Below are 18,512 nucleotides of genomic sequence, written 5' to 3' on the forward strand. Positions count from 1 at the left end.
AGTTTTGATCAATTTAGAGCATGAATTAGGCCATTTGCGTGTTTCAAAAAATTACTGCGCAAAAATGCGTTTTTGCGCGCGCGATACTTAAAAAGCGTAAAAAACATGAATTTTTTTTACAAATCTCATTCTACTCACCATCCTTAGTACATTCACCAAATTTGAGTCAGTTCCGACTTAAAATAACGCTATACGAGCACGTTAAAAATGACAAAATGCGCACATTAATTTTACAAAAGTTCTGAAAATGGTGAAAAATAGGTCTTTTTTAAAATGAAAATAATTCTTCAGAATGCAAGATGACCCCCGATTTTTTTAACTTATTCTGGAAGCCATTGAGTTGTAGATATGAATTCATGTACACATTTTACGTACAAAATGTTTTGACGTCATCAAATGGCCACTTGAATTTAAAAATTAGGATTTGTTATCTTTTTGTGTAGATTATCACATTCAACAGAGCGCATCTTGGTTATGTGTGCTCGAATTTCGCACAACTTTCAGTATGTGCTTGCTTAATTAATTATCTTTATCATGAGTTGACACTATCTTCATTTTAATGACGTCATCACGCGTAAAAACTTGAATAACGTAGGCCGTGTAATTTCACCTTCGCAGTAAATTTGAATATCTTACAGCTCTTCAGAATTGAAGGTTACCTTGATGATTATAATTTATTATGAAAGCTGATGAAATGTAGATATTAATTCATATAAAAATTAAGCCTATCGGATGTTGTGACGTTAACATATGGCCAGTTGAAGTGAAAAAGTAGTTTTTTCATATTTTTCGTCAAAGTTATACACAATTCAAAGAGCGCGCACAGCGCTTCTACGTGCCAAATTTTTTTCCAAATCTTATATTTTTTTGCTCAATTAATTATCTTTCGAAATTGTCATCTTAAAGTTTAGTTTGATAACGTCATCATGCCAAAAAATTAGAACATGTGTGTCCCGTAATTTCACCTATGCTACACTGTATATATAGATATACAGTATATACTGTACATATTGTATATGGCGTATAGGCACAACTCAGCACTTTAAGCATATAATAGGATGGCATACATCAACATTTTCCGATCGTATGTTAACGTACGTGCATGTTTAAAAAAAATTAATTTCAGTAAAATGATAAAAATGATCACCTATAATTCGTCAAAGTGACGAATTAAATTCTAGTTTTAATATTAGCGTTGTATATCACAGCGTACTAAGGAATAAAACGTCATCGTGTTTATAATGACAAAGAAAGTAGACTACCAAAGTAAGGATGTAATTTAAAATACAGATTATTAACAGATATTTGCTGGTTCCTGTACCAGTATTTGTATGGTTTATATTAAATAATTTTTTTTCAGAATTATCATCTGGGATCTTAGATTAATATAAAAATTGTAATGCTCTGCATTTTGAATTAATAAGATAGTAGATAGTAAGATAATGTATTGTATCTCTGTATGAATTCTATACTTGGTATATTTTGATGAAAATAAACTGTTCTAAAACTGATCAAAGGTCCGATTTATTCAGAGCCAAAAACATTGTTCGACCAATCACGACTCAAGGGTCACTGAATCCTTACTTGTGATTGGTCAACTCGCTTGCATTGCGCCTACGTTGTGGCATTGTATCCAAGCGGGAAGCAAGCTTAGCTTATATATCAATTTTGGGATTTTTGTTAGCACTCGCAAAACGAAAAAAAAAAATGACACATTTATTATGAATTTCTCTTATTATTCTGAAACATTTTAAACACATTATCATAAAACTTATTTACACAGGTACAGTAAATATAAAATTCCTAAAATACTTTAAAAATGTTATTTACTGAACATTAGTTTGGTAAAATGTCCATAAAGAACATAATATTTAATACTGTACTATAATATTCACCAGTCACATCATTTGTAAGTGACTGGAGAGAATTTGTATATTATTTAAAAACATTACTAACAAATCGTCGCCTTAATAAGTTGAGGGTGTGTTTTAAGTATATTTCCTCTACTTTGTTTTTTGCCGTAAAGTGTCTCCTTAATTAAGATGTTGCTGAATAAAGGTGTCCCAAAGAAGGGGTTTTACTGTAATTAATATTATAGCTATATAAGAAAAATTAGACTAACAATTTTAATTACAGGAAATTGGGACGAATCTCAATGGATGGATATTTTCAGTTTTAAAGTGTGTATTCAGAATCCTGTATGAAACAGTCATCCAAATTAAACTGATCAAAGACAGTTTTACGTTGTTCAGCAATAGCAGCATTGGTTGGAACAAACTTCTGATTAGTGATGTCATTGTAAGGACTTGGTTCATGCATTATACCATTTCTATTTGGATCAACTTGTACGCTGATCTGCTGTTGCTGCATAGAATTCATACCTGAATGCTGAGTGTAAGAACCAATCATGCCATGGTGTTGCAGGGCAGCGATGAGAGCTGCGGGGCTAAGAGGTGGGCTCGTAGAAGGTGCTTTTGTATCAGAGGTAACTGGTGTTGCAGATGGAGTCATAGTTGCGTTGTATGGAACCTCGGGTTGACGGAAAGAAGTTGGTATAAAATCATTCATATTATCACATTGATCATCAGACACAATGTCATCTTCAAAATTGGAATCTAGTGGTGTTTCACTTCTGGACGAAGTTGAGATGTCGTCGCTGATACCAGAGGTCAATGATGTGTCAAGAGATGAATATTCAACTTCCATCTTGTTATCCTGATCTTCATCTTTATTGTATTCATTGAAGCGTAACGATTTCCTTTAAAAACAAAAAACCACAAATAAGAAAGAATCAGCTTTTTACAGTTGAGGAAATTTTTGCATTTAATGATTTGTAGTATTTGACAAATTGAGATCAGATTCCAGTTTATCTGAATTTACTTTCATTATCTCGAAGTGTGTTACTTACGTGCTAGCCTTTCTCTTTTCATTCCAACATTTTCTTCCTTCGCTGCTAAACTCATGGATGGCTAGCTTCCATTGTCTCAACTGCGTGTCCCATGACCGACGGCTGTACAGTTTAAACTTATTTGGTGTCACTGCATGCTTATTTTTAGTGCGTTTGTTCCTTAAAAAAAAAATTAGTTTGTTGTTTTAAATGCAGAGGGGGTAATTTGAAAGGAGAACAAATTAGCACCAACATATCAAATGAAATCATTAAAACATCACAATACATTAAGTCTGTATATTGTAAAACATTAATAATTAGTAAACATTAAATCTTACTTTGGTACTGTTTGGATGTAGTTCTCGTAACCTTCTGTATTTTTTCCGTAGTCTATCTGCTTTTGTCTTCGAATCAACACAACCTCATCAGTCTCCAGGAGCGTTCGTGGTTCTCGTTTGAGTTCACTGAAATATTTAAAAGTTAGATAAATGAATATTAATTAAATTGTTTCCATGTGTTTAGTCAGTTTTCAGATTATTTCAGATGATACTGAAACAATAGAGTATTGTCCTATATCTGAGCTAGCACACAGATAAAGTAGAATAAGTAAGGCAGAATTGAGGTCACTGAGTTCCTTCTCTAGTTAATTACATAAACTATTTGCGTAATTTTAACAACCACACATAAGGGTAGTCCTGTTTAATACCAAATACCTAATAGTGCTATTTTTTAAAATTATGCAGGAATATACTTGTTACAAAGTATCATTTTAATGGTTTGAAATAACTTGATTGTGTTTTCTGTTTTGTTAGTTTCATAAGAACTTACATTTTGTTCACTTCTTCAGTACTGAATCTGTTTTCTTCAGATAGAAGCAATTTACGTTTATATCTCGCCATGTCTTGTAAAACTCTGGTTCTCTGATGTTCAAATTCATCGACCATGCTCCCCCAATCACTGCTACTTTCACTCGTCGTTCGATTTGTAAATTTCCTACGCTCTGGGGTGTAACTGAAATTATATGTACAAGAATTAAAAACTAATATGGTAATTGTTTAAGTAAGTAAAAGTAATATTCAAAATGAATCTGACTCTGGTCAATATATATTGTAGTAAATTAAACTGAAAATACAGTTTTAAACATTTTAGCATACTAGAGAACTTTTGATGAATCATGGTTGTATAGTAATCAGTTAAAGTGGAAATGGCAAAATCAGCACTGTGGTCATGTTACAAGAGTTAATTATTATTGTTACTTGTAAATAAATACTTACTCATCAAATCTATCATTCTTTCCATGTTGTTCTCTTCTCCTCGTTTCTCTATTTTCGTTTCCATAGCCACGCTTCCGTCTAAATACAAATAATACAGTGTAAACAAATTACAAATATAATGTGAAAACTACATTTTAACTAATTATTTTAAGAAAAATAATTTTATTTTTTTAATAGAATATGCCTACTTCTTGTTGCACACTCGCTGAGGTGCATTTAATTTAAATAAATGATAAATAACAACAATTAATTAAATGATTTTTAAAAATATTTTCTTACTCTTCTGATTTCCCACTAAATGACGAACTGTTTTTCGTAACTCTTGGACTTCTATCACGGTCATAACCACAGCTTGAAGACTCCTTTCGGTTTCTGAAAAGATAAATTCATGAAATCCGTTATTAATTAACAATAAACATTGTTTGTACACCATATACATAGGCCTAGCTAGGTATTATAATAATAATATTTAGGCCTAGGCCTATTATTTATTCGGCAAAAGTTCTTAAAAGTACGTTTTACATTTCATCTTGTCAGGAGCACTAATTAGTAATAATACACATGATACATACCCTATTTATTACTAACTTCGACAAATCTAGCCTATTGTATTAGTACTAGTATTACTATTAGTATTAGCTAGGCCTATTAATTGTACCTACCTTAAGTCTGAGGTGGACAGACCTATCTCACGATCTATCGACCGCCGCCGTGAGTAGAAATGATCGTCGTTGTTGCTGCTTTTTTGGCGCTGGTCATGAGCTCTTCGCCTTACCGAGTCGGATGATTTTGGGTTTCTGTGCATCATTTCTTCACAATTTATCTCGCTGTTTCTTGTCTTCAATCCTATCATTACTCACTATATGAACTAAAATGTAACAATATGTATAATATATATTATTTATTTCTAAACGAAACGAGAGACAAACCAAACCGCCACGAAAGAAATCTACTCTGTCAATAAAAGGACAACCGCCGTCAAATTTCGCGCGAAATTGGAAGCGTACACTTGATGACGTAAGACGAAATAACCACGCCTACTCTTGAATATTCATGATTTTATATACAAAAGGCCAGAGGAAATGAATGAAAAATGGTATAAGAAATGGACTGTAATTATAGATTCGTGGTATAAATCACCAATACTGTAAACTTTGATACCATTATAGTAATATTTTTAGCATGTAATAGATTTTTAATGCTGGAAAATAAGTGATATTTTTTTCTAAGTGAGGCATTTCATCCTGTTCAGTAAGTAAGGACCAATGTATTTTAACTATTTAGGTAAGAGTGACTACAGATACTTTATATTATTTCTTTAATCGTTTGTAAATATTATAGATGTAGTTTGCACAAATTTAGTGAATAGTATACCTTATTTTGTCAGGCAATATCAAATCATAAATTATGTAGTTTTATTTATTTTTTCTACATGAATGAATTTATGTAATTACTTTAAGAAAATGGTATCGGCGATACCCAAGATATGCACATGCGCAATACTTGGGATCCAGGGAAGAAGACTTCCCTTGTTTTGTTTCAAATGAATGGCGGTAAACAATTGATGTGAAATTTTGTTCATATTTTATGGACATTTAGATTATTTATAAACGACCATAAACTTCACAAAGTTATTAACTTGTTATATTTAAAAAAAAGTAAGGTTGTTTGAACTTAAGTGTAATAATTATTGTAGAATAAACTAGGCTATAGGCTAGGCCTAGGCCCCAGCTAGCTGTGTAGGCCTAGCTAGGCCAGAGCATGCATGCAGCAGAGACAGGGCTGTATTATAGGCTAGCCTGTGTCTGTACTGTATGTAGCCTGTGTAGTAGGCTTTTTAGAGTTAGTTAGGGTAGGCTAGGCAACTCTAGACTGACCATACTTTTTAGTTAGAGAGGTAGCCTAGGTAAGTCTATCTAGGCCTAGGCCCACTAAGTACTACTTTTTTCGTTTGTAAAAATTATAAAATGTTCGGCATTCTCAACCAGCTCGCTAGCTAGGCTAGGGCTTATCCGCTTTTAAAACTTTTTTGGTATAAGCCCTAGTTTTGTAGGCTAGGCGTAAATTCTGCAAAAGGCCTACTTTTTTTATCTCTTTAGAAGGTTAAGCCCGAGTCAAATTCTAATCTTTTTTTTCTACAGATAACAAACAAGACCATCAAATGCAATAGAAAATAAAATATTTCTAACCTTCATCTTGAGAAGCAGCGGTCAGTATGGAGGGACGGTCAAGTCATATCAAAAGAAAGATGTCATTACCTCTTGGAATGAAGGATGTGTGTTCGCCCTGTTTTAGCAGAAACTCTGTAGAATCTCCAATGAGTAACCTAGCCCATAGCCTTATTAGTCTTTCATGGTACGTTTTTATTAAAACAAACATTCATCCCGATTTCCCTGACATGGCTATTATGTTGTCGAACATGAATTAATTCATTAATTTAGATAGCTTTACCTTAGCCACCAACTCTCACTATCTTAACACACATTTTAATGACAGACAAACCGACACAGTCTAACATTTTCACTAAATACACTAATTCTGATGCTTCATGTTGTTGGTGATTTTGTATAACCCTCAGTTAAGTGAGATGTGCCCAAATATGGTAGTGATATGCTTAAATATGGTAGTGATATGCTTAAATATGGTAGTGATATGCTTAAATATGGTAGTGATATGCTTACATATGGTAGTGATATGCTTAAATATGGTAGTGATATGCTTAAATATGGTAGTGATATGACATGTCCATATATGGGCACATCATATTTTTTTGTCACATAAAAGTTGATAGTGTAGACAGAGCTTTTGTTATTTTATATTTTCAATGCTTTATTTTATTTTCAGTGCTGGAGGAACACCTAGAAGGCGTTTATCATTATGTGAATCACCAGCCTCCTCAAGATCCTCATTAAGCTCAGATGCAGGTAACATTGAATATTCTTGTTGGTATTATTTAATAATTATGTAAAATGGTGAAAATAATTTCAGTTTTATTGCAAAACAAAGAAAAATTACACCTCCATTGTACTCTTTGAGTACCTGCATCAAATTCTAATTTGAATACTTTTTACATAATTGCTGTTTAGTAAGTCATTTAGCTTAACCAATAGGAAAATTAATGACTGATTTGGGAGTATAATTTCTTTTTCTACAAAGGCTACAATGTAATGTAATGTTTTGTAGGCTGGGCAACCTTTTGGGAGTTAACACTAACAGGACCCTGCTAGAACCATTGTGTTTACATATTAGTGTGTACTTAAGCATTGTGTTCAACATCTTTGTCTTTAAGTATTGTGCTAGGCTTTAGACTCCATCTCTCCCTAATCTCCTTGCTGTCACCTGGACATTTTCCCTTCCTAATTCAGTGACAAATTAACTCTTTGTTATTGAATCAATTGTTCTTCTGCAGTAAACTCACCTTATTGATTTGTACCTTCCAATGCTCTGCTTTTAATCTTAAACTAACTACTGTGTGTCTATTCAGAAGCAAACAGATTAAGGAAACTAAAAGACAAACTATTGAAAATAAGAACAAAATTCAGTAAATAATATTTTATTAAATGGCTTCCCTCCAAATCATTATACCAAAGATAATTATGTATTAGTATTTTGAATACAATTTAATTATACAGTAATATAAACATCGCTCCTTTCCTATATGCAGGTACTGAATTTTAAAAATAAAATAGGCACAAAGTGTCTATAGCATATAAAGTTAAATGATGTATTTTCTAGAATAGTTAATGAACATCACTCCAAAATAAGAGGCACGCTCTCACTTAAAAACTACTTATTTTCTGAGCCATATGATATGGCAGTTTTTTTTTCTTCATTAAACTCTGTCTACACAGTTTTCGCATATGGAATACCACACACTAGTTTGATAGTGTAGACAGACCTTTAGAATATATATCATAGAAACATATTAAATGCTGTTTTTTATTCTTCAGGTATCTCCTTAGATTCTCCAGTATCTGTTGATACAACCTCAGAGTCTAGGTATGATTTAGATTTTTAATTAATTTCTTTCCAATTCATTCAAAATGTTACTGCAAATCATTGAATAAAATTTAAGTGTTAACGTAACAAACCATATTAAATGTTTTATTATTTTTGTATGTTATATAATTACAATTTTATTTGCTTTATTGTCAGTTCTAGAAATGAATTTATGAAGACCAGACCAAGGTAAAGTTTAGCAAATTCTTTTAAATGTGTATTATTTCATTTTTGAATCTATTAATGTATATGTTGTTCTTTTATATTATTTGGTATAGTATGAATTAAACCTAGGAAGTGAAATTGACTAATTAACTAATTAAAATATATTTATTTTTCAGTCATGCTAGACGATTAATGCGTACTACCTCAGAGCCACCTATCTGTAGTCCAACTCCACTGACCCCAGTCTTTTCAATGAAAAAATTCTTTAGTGAAAATGATGACGGGGATGAAATTAAGGTGAGAAATTTTAACTGAATGTACAGATTGTTAAGCTCTGTCTACACTATCAAACTTTATTTGACAAACAAATGTGATGTGCCCATATATGGATATGGTGATGTTATATCACTAACATATTTTGGCATATCACTACCATATTTTCACAATTTTGTTGTCAAACTAGGTTGATAGTGTAGACAGAGCTTTATTAATTACTAAACTTCTGTGAATTTATTTTCATGCATTCTATGCATGTGTTTGTAATTTATTAGCATGTTTAGTTAAACTTCTTGTGATTTTGTTTTTAGGACGAAATAGCGTCATCGCTTAAAACAGACGACAAGTTCATGTTTGCTAAACCGTCAGCTCCTTCAGGCAAGGACCATCCATTCAGGTCCATTTCAGCTCCTGCCAATCTGGTAAGTAGATTTCTTTGCATTTATTCTAATTCACACTATAGTAATCAATACTTCCAAACACCTTAAAGCTTTGTCTACACTATCAAACTAGTTTGACAAAAAAAGTGTTATGTGCCCAAATATGGTAGTGGTATAACATCATCATGTCCATATATGGGCACATCTTATTTTTTTATCACATAAAGTTTGATAATGTAGACAGAGCTTAAAGCTCCATTCACACTCATATCACTGAACAGAAGATGAATTGACTCCATTTTGTCAATTAATGGAAAATCATTTAAATGATTGAACCGTGCTGTCATCTGTTCCTTCCACAAGTATTTCCTTTTCTGTCTCTGCCTTTCTATTCCATAAAGTTATTTCCAAATATAAGTAGATGATTGATATTTGTTTTCTGTACGCAGTTTAAAGATGACGAAGTGAAATTGAAATCATGTTCCTTAACAAATAGCGAAGAAGAAGAAGATGATGGCTTTCTAGATTTTATGGATGCTGAAAATATAGAGGTATACTTAAATAACATAATTGCTATCATCACAACAGATAGAAATATAACATAAGATATATAAGAGATACATAAGAGATGATTTTAAGTTTGTGTATGACGTTTTTAAGAGGCTCCCACTCTTTGTTGGACCTTTAAAGCTCTGTCTACACTATCAAACTTTATGTGACAAAAAAAATGTGATGTGCCCATATATGGACATGATGTCATATCACTACCATATTTGGGCATATCATATTTTTTTTTGTCAAACTAGTTTGATAGTGTAGACAGAGCTTCACTCATAATTCCCTTTAGAACAGTTTGGGTAATGCTTAATTAATAAGGCTTAAAAAACTGTTTTGTTTAAATTGACTGGCAAATTTGCAACCAGATGCTGTTAAGTATTGTACTTAGGATGTTTACCTACTGGATATCTTATGTAAAATTTCATCAATGTAACTCAGTAGCATTGTGAAAATGTTAATAAATGTGTCTTTTATTTTCACAGCCAAACAAAGCAGCACCGTCTGGGTTAGATAGCCTAATATCAATGCCTATTATTAAAAAGTCTTCACCCACTACCAAAATAAAAGTGACCCCACCAGGCCCCCTTCAAACTCTTGATGTGAACAAGATTGGCAATAACACACCAGTCTCTATACCAGCTACACATGGAGTCAGGAGGAGTATATTTAAGGTTCCCAGTCAAGGGTCATTACTAAAAAGAAACGAAAGACCAAAAGATCATCCAAGTCCCATCCAAAGAAAAAAGTTACGCAGCTGCTCAATTGATAGTAGTAGCAGCAGCCAGAAACCACGTCTACCTCTTGTAAGTCTGTGATAGTTTTTCTAAATTAGACATGGTGGTATAATTTATTCCATATTAAAATAACTTTATGTTTCAGTTTTTGGCAGTTGCTTTCATTTTTCATTGATTAAACTTTTTGGGTTTTTTTTTCAGCAGTCAAATATTCCTTGTAGACGGTCTCAGTCCATGTTTTCGCCGACATCGAAGCCCGACCAAGCGGATCTTTTAGGTGACCAATCAAAGGTACATATTTTTATTTTCAAAAAGTAATTCTGTTGTTGGTATTAATAACTCTATACTGTAATTTGTTTTGGGGGGAATTTTAATAATTTGTAATCGTTTTAACAGTATTTTAACTTGACCTATAGCGTTTTTGCAATTTTATGTTTTTCTTTATATTTAATTACGCCAAGCAAAATGAATACTGTGGGTTGGCTCAGATCCACCTATAGTATTCTGTAACTAACATAATAATAATTAGCTTAATTATACCTATATAAATAAAACTATATGCTATAAAAACTATATAAAATGCACAGAATAGTACATAATGTATGTACTGAAATATTGGTTAAATGTTTTTTTTTCAGCCCTACTGTTTACCTCTTGTTGTTGGAAAACACAGGGATCTCAAGTGCATATCAGCAGATACTCTTGCAAAGTTGTTAAACAATGAATTTAGTGCTGAAATAGAGGAGTATTTTATAGTAGACTGTCGCTACCCTTATGAGTACTTGGGTGGCCACATCAAGGTATGGAGATAAGATATATGTAGCACTATTTATAACAGAGTTTAAATTGTTAATTTCTTAATGGTACTTTATTTACACTATATACAGGTACACATAGAATGATTAAGTTGTCTTATAGCTATTAGTTCCAAATTGTGTATGTAAATGTGTTAATTACAGAATATACATGACTGTAAGTTAAGGAACAGTCAAGGGAGGTGACTTATCAGTTCAGTGACCCTACTTTTTGTCCCCTCCCAAATTTATCCATTTAGGTCCCACCCAAGTAATTATTAGATACCAATCTCTTCAAATGAGGCAATTCATTATTAGGAGTTGACACCTTAGTGGTTACAGCCCAGGTCTGTAGTCTACATTGGTTAAGTATGAGCGACCACATGAATTCCAGGATAGTGAATGACCTGCTACATCTACAGTATATCATAAGCAATGTGTAACATTTAAAAATGCTAATTGTCTTTATTGTTATTACTGAACATTTATTTTAAAATCAATTTATGTTTTATCTTCATTTTGACAGGGTGCAATAAATAAGTATAGAAAGACAGACATTACCTCATTTTTCTTGGATAAAGCTCCCTCTAAGTTAACAAAGCGTCGAGTCATTGTGTTTCACTGCGAGTTTTCATCAAAACGAGGACCTGATTTATCTCGTTATTTACGCAACAAGGATCGTGATTTCCATCACGAAAACTATCCAGCACTTTTTTATCCAGAACTGTATTTATTAGAAGGAGGTTACAAAGAGTTTTTTCACAGACAAAAGGTAAATCATTTATGAGTAGTTATTCAGTATTTATTTTTGCTATTCATTATCTCACCTTATTTATTTATTATTTATACTGGGTGACCTCTCCCAGAGGGCCCAGTTATGATCAGTGGCTGTGCGTGTGTACTAGTACATTGGGCTAACCCCCTACTCATCTTGAAAGATGTACTAGGTTCTTTAAAGTGCACATAAGCTAGATGTGTACACTCAACCTACGGTTTATAGTCCTTATCCGAGAAGACTTGTTCCTACCACCAGAACCATGGAGCGAGTGAGCCTCAAACACTAGCCGATGTTATGGCTTTGGATTACGGTTTCACTGCCTTAACCACTCGACCACCCACTCACTCACTTACCACATGAATTAATCCAAAATAATATTAATGATAATAACTTTCTTTTTACAGGAATTATGCGAGCCTCAAACATACAAAGAAATGCTTGATAAGGACCACTCTCATGACTTGAAACATTTCAGGGCTAAATCCAAATCGTGGGCTGGCGAAAGAAGTCGATTAAAACACTCACGGTCACAAGAGAATTAGATTGATAATAATTATAATGATATTCTGCATTTTATTATGCCATTTATTTAATACAACAATCTGAATAGTTTATTTTTTCAAACAATTTGGTGTTTGGTTATCTTGTAAAATTGTATGTATTATATTTGTAAAATTCTTACATGCGATAGCAAGCAGTTTTCAATACGTATAAACATTTGTAATGTTCAGAAAAATTATTTACATATTTTTTTTCAATTTCATATAATAATATGAACAACTTAAAATAACTTTAATACTATATTTTCATATTTCATTTCATAAATAAATGTGATTATAGTAACTTATTTATATTAAATCTACACACAAATTAATGAACGAAATAGATCATCATTATCTCCAATAATTTTATTGAAAGGAAGGTGTACTGCTGTGGATTCATATTATATTAGATTAAAATTGTCATAGAATGTATGTTGTATTGTAACCAATGTGTTAAGATTACTAGCAATGTAGTACCAAATATATATATTCTTTTTTTGTTTATTTAGTCACTAAAAATAGTTTAAATATTACTTTTTCTTTCTATTATTAGGTACTGTATTTTTAAGAATGCTGTTTTCCTCTGTGTATTTCTATTGGGTTTGTAAACTCAGGTATTTAAATAATAAAATCATGTAGGCCTACGTATGTAGACACAAAAAATTAAAAATGTAGAATTGAAATATTAGATGTTAGACGTAATGCAAGATAGACGCAACGTAATTGAGTTGACCAATGACAAGCGACTGTTGGAATAATCCATCGCTTGTGATTGGTCAAATCACTAAAAGTTGCGTTACATCCTTGTGTTGCGTCTGTAGTGGGAACCAAACACAGAACAAATTTTGACATTCTTAGATCGTGAATTATGAGAATAGGGTAATGGGTGTTTAATTTTATATTGTGCTTGTCCAGGTTAAATCAACGGGATGTGTGAAAGCATGGACACGCATGACGTTTGGTTTATTCACTTTTAAAATTAAATTTCGCATAATTTTTATAAATCGTTTTACTTGAATGTGTATGTTTTTATGTGATGCATGGTAATTGAGAAAAAAACACAAATAAAGAGTAAACAAAATTAGCGTCAATTTATATTTATTTATAATCAAGTATAAAAATATGTTTTAATTTGTTAGGATTTTAAATTGTCACAAAATATTCAATAATTTCGATATTTTAAATTGGACTTACTGCAAAATAGTGCAGATTCTATGTACATCAATATACTTGGCATCGATACAATCATTGGTTTTTAATTTGCAAAATAAACTATAATAAAAAATACCAGAAGACGGTTGATAAAAAAAACCAGTATAATATATAATATACACAAAAGTACATTATCTGTCCAACCTTGGACGACATCTATTTTGGGTTGTAACCAATGTATAAACACTTGAAAATACAGCAGAACAGCGAAATCCCTAAGTAAGGGGTTTGAACACAACGGTAAACCCCTATTCATAAAAGCTCTATTAATTGGGTACATTCCCATATTAAGCTCTGTCTGCACTATCAAACTTTATGTTTAAAAAAAATGTGATGTGCCCACATATATGGACACGATGACGTCACATAACTACCATATTTGGGCACATCACACTTTTTTGTCAAACTAGTTTGATGTGTAGACAGAGTATTAAGGCGACATTTTTGTGGGTCCCGTTGAAAGTGTCTTGAGACGAGTTCTACTGTTTTCTGTGAACTAATACATGATGCTCTGAGCGAGCTCAGTTGTTTGTATGGTTGATATCTCCTGTGTTCTCTGCCTCCATCGAAAATTCGGGTCATTTATTTTATGCGCAATAATTAATAAAATAAGGTTGACACAGAATAGTCCAAAGGTCGTTACAAGCAACCAGAATGAATAACCATAATTTGCAGAATCGGTTGTGAAGTAGTTTGGTAGACCAGTGTCTTCTGCGTTCAATACCTCCCCGCCTTCAAATGTATTGTCATATAAACCCACGTACATGAACATCGATATGCCAGAGAAGATTGCTAAAAGAAAAAAAAAAAACTAATTTAAAGATATTATTTTCCCCCTAAAAAATATTTTTTAAATTTTTGTTGTTGTTGAATATGCCATTTTAATGTCACATAATAATTGTTCACTTTGACCAAAAACTGGATCGAAAAAAATGTATATATTCATGAACAAAATGTGATTTAAAGCAAAAAAATATCTAAATTGTCTGTCAGACAATGGGTAAAAATTAATCGTTTCTTTTGTGTTTTTATAAGTAAAATTATTTTTCTACAGAAGTGAATAAGTTTATTAAAACTACAAAATGTCAAAATTCGAAATTTTAAATATTATTAATCTTTATTTTTGATGTCTTTTACATCTTTAGAGTATGAATATGTTTGTATACGTATGCAATTAAGGGAATTGGAATATTTGGATAGGCTTTACTGTATTGATGGTAAGCCGTATCAAGGTTAGTCCTAACAATTTATCTAAATCCTTCATTTGCATTTATAAGAACAATTACTTATTTACCGTCCTTCAATTATTAGTTGTCTTAATTATTCTCACAATGTCAAAAATAGGTAATTGTTAGGTTTACTTAGTATCAGGACCATGTATGAGACCATGGACTAAAGACACCAAGGCACTGATATCGTCCTTCTCAACCGAATTGACGACGAATCCACTGACGATGAAATTACTTGCAATGACTTTCAAAGTTTTACTTTATACTCTTCAATTTCAATTTTAACCACCATCATTTATTATTTTTTGTAATTTGCCTTTGACTTTCACGTCTGAATATAATCTAATATATATTCTCTTTATTTTCCATAAAAATTAAAAAAAAAGACCAAATGCACATCTAAATTGCAAAATTGCATGTAAAGAACATGTCAAAAATATAGCATAAAAATGTGAAAATCTTATAAAAGTTAAAAAACAAAAGAAAAGGGGAAAAAACACAACAAAAGTCAAAAAAGGCAAGAGCAAGTCAGCAGGGAAGGTAAAAATGGATTAAAATGTAAGAATTTAATAATTTTATGAAAAATGGTATAGGCTAACAGAATAAGTGCACAACATTTGACCTGATGTCGCCCGTACCTCACAGGGATTATCATAATCAGTATTGATTTCATATTAGCATAGAATACCTGTCAGATTTCAACGCTGAATATCACAAGATATCAACACTGGAATTGAATATCTAACTCAATACAATGCAGAATCTATTGTTAGGTAATTTAATATTTGCCACTCTGATATTGGATTGGCATACAGAAACCATTGGAGCGTGACGAAAGGCGTATCAATATCAATATTTAGATAGTATTATTATTAATCACATTTTGTTAGTCCAACCATGGAGAAATTTAAGTAAATATCTTTTCTTTCTTCGTTGACCAAATTGGCAAGATATGATGCAGATAGCAGAGATATGTGGTACAAATGCATGAAAATCCTGTATTATAGTAAAAGGCTCTGTCTAGGCTACACTTTCAAAATGTATGTGACAAAAAAATGTGACGGTGCCCATATATGAACATGATTATGTCAAATCACTACCATATTTGGGCATACCACTATCATATTTGGTCATTTTTTGGTCAAACTAGTTATACTGTAGTAGAGACAGAGCTTTAGCCTATCTAATAAAGATGTGCTAATCGTCTTGTGATGAGTATCATGATGATTTGTTGGTGCTTGATGAAAAGAATGATGATCGACACTAAACTAGAAGATGTTTCAAAAGATGAATGTGTAGTCCGGTCGTGGTTATATAAAAAAAATTAAATTATTTATTGTCTGTATTTATTACCTCCAAAGCCGTTCCACAAAAACAATCCTTTTGGTCCATGGATGGCCTCAATTGGTCGTGTGATTGCATTGACCATGCCAAATATAGTAGCCACCATTGCAAAGATTGCTGCTATTACCATAAATACAATGACCACTATCAGTAACCCAGTTGGATAAAGACCTGCATGTTCTTCAGATACTATTTCAAAGAAAAACAATTAAAAAATCTTAGTTATTAAAATATTAAATTTCAGTACCATTCAAAAGAATTAAGAAAACATGTAGAGACGGGATATATGAAAGATAATATCCATGAAGCCTTCCTTTGATAACGAATGTCACAAAGTAAAACACCATGACTTCAGCTCTGTCTACACTATTAAAAAATTGTGATGTGTCCAAATATGGTAGTAATGTGCCCAAATATAGTGGTATGACATCATCATGTCCATATATGGGCACATCACATTTGTCACATAAAGTTTGATAGTGTGGACAGAGCTTTACTGAATATAAAGCCGTTTGATATAACTTCATGGCTTTCCCATACTGTGTAAATTGGTGATTGTACGATTAGTCATAAAATAACAATGTTATGACATGGTCTGTTGAAAGCCTTGATCAGTGACTTAGATTCTTCTAAAACTAAATTTCTTTCAGATACCATTTACAGAATAAACTAACATTCGTGGTTGAATAATCATAAATTAAAAAGTGAACTTCTCTTGTGTATTTCGTAAACGGGCACATTTCTTCTGTTGTGTATATCTATTAGTATTGATTGTGTCGTAAACGGGCACAGTTTGCTTCGCGGACGACAACATACATACCTTTAAAACATTTGTAATCTCTAGCACCAAATCCATAATTAAATATTTTACAACCACGAACAACCCCAAAATGTATAAAACCTCGATTCGGACCAGGCTCATCGTCATTAGTAGATATTACATTTGAAACACCCCCACCGAGACTAGAATTTCGTTTTGATTCTGCTTCAATCCAATGCGGTGTTCCAATTGAAGTACATAGCAATATTACTATACACAAACACGTCACGAAATTTAAAAAGAAGAACGTTTTATACCGCAGACACATATTGTGTGTGGATAATCAGAAATAGCCGTTTTTCACAATAGACCCATATAGGCCTACGATTCTGACGCATAAACCATGTTCCAGTGTGAACCGACAGCTTCTCAAGAAGCAATGGACATCATATCGTATTCAATGCAGACCGTCTTACTGATTGACTGTTGACGAAAATAGTAAGCTACAAAATAAACCTTTGATTTCTCACAGACATGTTGTATGCTCTATAAATCAATCCTTTCTAAAATCGCTTAATACAATTCCTACATGGCACACAAAGTGTAAAAAGAGTCATATTGTAAACATTCTGTTGCTTTCACCTCTCTGGTACGAGTATCTCCACTAAAGTAATTGTTCTGTTTAATACTTTTGTTGTTACACATGGGTGATTCACAAATAATGCACTCTATAGAGAACTACTAATAGCTCAGTTTTTTCAACAATGGATTGTATTGTTTGACAAACACTATTATATAAAAACCGAATTTAATTAGGAAAAACCAGAAACGAAAGTAACACAGAATACTTCAAGCAATGACATACAAGCCGTGTCAGAATTAAATATTTAACATAATCCAAGGGTATGGCCAAAAGTATTGACCAATCGTATTAATCTTAAAACGGTATCGGGTGATGGGGGAGGGGGGTTATTCATAAACTTATCCATTTGGTCCCTTTCACTCACTTTTGGCTATTTTATTTCTTTTATAACATGCTTTTTGTAACTGGCTCAGTTAGGACTAGCAGATTTGCGGGTGAATTCTAAACAAACAAAAAATCTGATTTATTAATAAAGTTTGACGAATAATCTATAATTTACATAAATACACTACAGAAGCATTTTAGTATCATATCTGAAAACAAAACTCACCATCGTATTGCACGGATTGCCTCAACCCAAAGCCGTAATTAAACTGCTTATATCCCTTTATGACACCAAAATACACATAGCCGGTTGTGTCGTTGAGGAGTGCATCCATAACCGGTGCCGAGTTTTCGATTACCCGGTGAACGTCAGACGTAATCCAGTTTGGTGTAGCTAAAGACGCCATTAACATCACCATACAAAAACATGCATCGACGAATGTTACCCAGTAAAACTTTTTTACGTCCATCATGGAAAATAAAACCTTTTTTCTTGTAGATTACACAATGAGTTTGATCAGACACAATCATCCACACAACTACGAAACTAGAATTTGGACTTTGGATTGAAACATTCTGATAATGTCGTCGTTCGTGTACAATATACAAATAT

The 18,512-nt window shown here is 32.4% G+C and overlaps 3 protein-coding genes across 5 annotated transcripts in view; 1 reads left to right on the forward strand and 2 right to left on the reverse strand.

Annotated features, from left to right (window-relative positions):
- Positions 1–1,710: 1,710 nt before the first annotated feature.
- The window catches only part of LOC144837981 (uncharacterized), a 213,204-nt gene continuing 196,402 nt past the window's right edge, over positions 1,711–18,512 (reverse strand). Inside the window, exons 2-8 of the mRNA XM_078693305.1 lie at positions 4,824–5,046; positions 4,441–4,533; positions 4,162–4,239; positions 3,716–3,898; positions 3,226–3,351; positions 2,909–3,067; positions 1,711–2,758 (exon numbers count right to left, since the gene is read on the reverse strand). Coding sequence (XP_078549431.1) covers positions 2,176–2,758; positions 2,909–3,067; positions 3,226–3,351; positions 3,716–3,898; positions 4,162–4,239; positions 4,441–4,533; positions 4,824–5,014 — 1,413 coding nt within the window. The 5' untranslated portion in view covers positions 5,015–5,046 and the 3' untranslated portion in view covers positions 1,711–2,175. The remainder of the gene's footprint in view (positions 2,759–2,908; positions 3,068–3,225; positions 3,352–3,715; positions 3,899–4,161; positions 4,240–4,440; positions 4,534–4,823; positions 5,047–18,512) is intronic.
- On the forward strand, positions 5,690–13,168 carry LOC144837974 (M-phase inducer phosphatase-like). Of its 2 annotated transcripts, none has more exons than XM_078693298.1 (13): positions 5,690–5,819; positions 6,303–6,516; positions 7,006–7,085; positions 8,112–8,160; positions 8,317–8,349; positions 8,502–8,622; positions 8,913–9,023; positions 9,431–9,532; positions 10,022–10,342; positions 10,475–10,564; positions 10,912–11,073; positions 11,594–11,839; positions 12,250–13,168. In XM_078693298.1, exons 2-13 carry the CDS (start codon positions 6,377–6,379, stop codon positions 12,385–12,387), a joined length of 1,593 nt encoding a protein of 530 aa, XP_078549424.1. In that variant the 5' UTR covers positions 5,690–5,819; positions 6,303–6,376; the 3' UTR covers positions 12,388–13,168. The 2 variants fall into 2 exon arrangements, with proteins under 2 accessions (XP_078549424.1, XP_078549425.1); XM_078693299.1 differs by having other exon boundaries at positions 10,478–10,564.
- On the reverse strand, positions 13,485–18,359 carry LOC144837997 (clarin-3-like). 2 transcript variants are annotated; one of them, XM_078693329.1, is made up of 3 exons: positions 18,126–18,359; positions 16,182–16,361; positions 13,485–14,391 (listed from the first exon to the last, which is right to left on the reverse strand). In XM_078693329.1, exons 1-3 carry the CDS (start codon positions 18,316–18,318, stop codon positions 14,096–14,098), a joined length of 669 nt encoding a protein of 222 aa, XP_078549455.1. In that variant the 5' UTR covers positions 18,319–18,359; the 3' UTR covers positions 13,485–14,095. The 2 variants fall into 2 exon arrangements, with proteins under 2 accessions (XP_078549455.1, XP_078549454.1); XM_078693328.1 differs by lacking the exon at positions 18,126–18,359 and adding an exon at positions 16,993–17,594 and having other exon boundaries at positions 13,487–14,391.

Source organism: Antedon bifida, chromosome 3, assembly GCF_963402885.1.
Source record: "Antedon bifida chromosome 3, ecAntBifi1.1, whole genome shotgun sequence".
In the NCBI taxonomy this organism is placed as follows: Eukaryota; Metazoa; Echinodermata; class Crinoidea; order Comatulida; family Antedonidae; genus Antedon; species Antedon bifida.

What these genes read in the sequence shown, in the direction of transcription:
- LOC144837974 (XM_078693298.1), top strand. Translation starts at nt 6,377, where the DNA reads ATGGAGGGACGGTCAAGTCATATCAAAAGAAAGATGTCATTACCTCTT. An exon ending in GATACAACCTCAGAGTCTAG is followed by an intron (nt 8,161 to 8,316) that starts GTATGATTTAGA and finishes CTTTATTGTCAG; the next exon opens with TTCTAGAAATGAATTTATGA. An exon ending in TGGATGCTGAAAATATAGAG is followed by an intron (nt 9,533 to 10,021) that starts GTATACTTAAAT and finishes TTATTTTCACAG; the next exon opens with CCAAACAAAGCAGCACCGTC.
- LOC144837997 (XM_078693328.1), bottom strand. Translation starts at nt 17,260, where the DNA reads ATGTGTCTGCGGTATAAAACGTTCTTCTTTTTAAATTTCGTGACGTGT. An exon ending in AGATTACAAATGTTTTAAAG is followed by an intron (nt 16,362 to 16,992) that starts GTATGTATGTTG and finishes TCTTTGAAATAG; the next exon opens with TATCTGAAGAACATGCAGGT. An exon ending in TTTGTGGAACGGCTTTGGAG is followed by an intron (nt 14,392 to 16,181) that starts GTAATAAATACA and finishes TTTTTCTTTTAG; the next exon opens with CAATCTTCTCTGGCATATCG.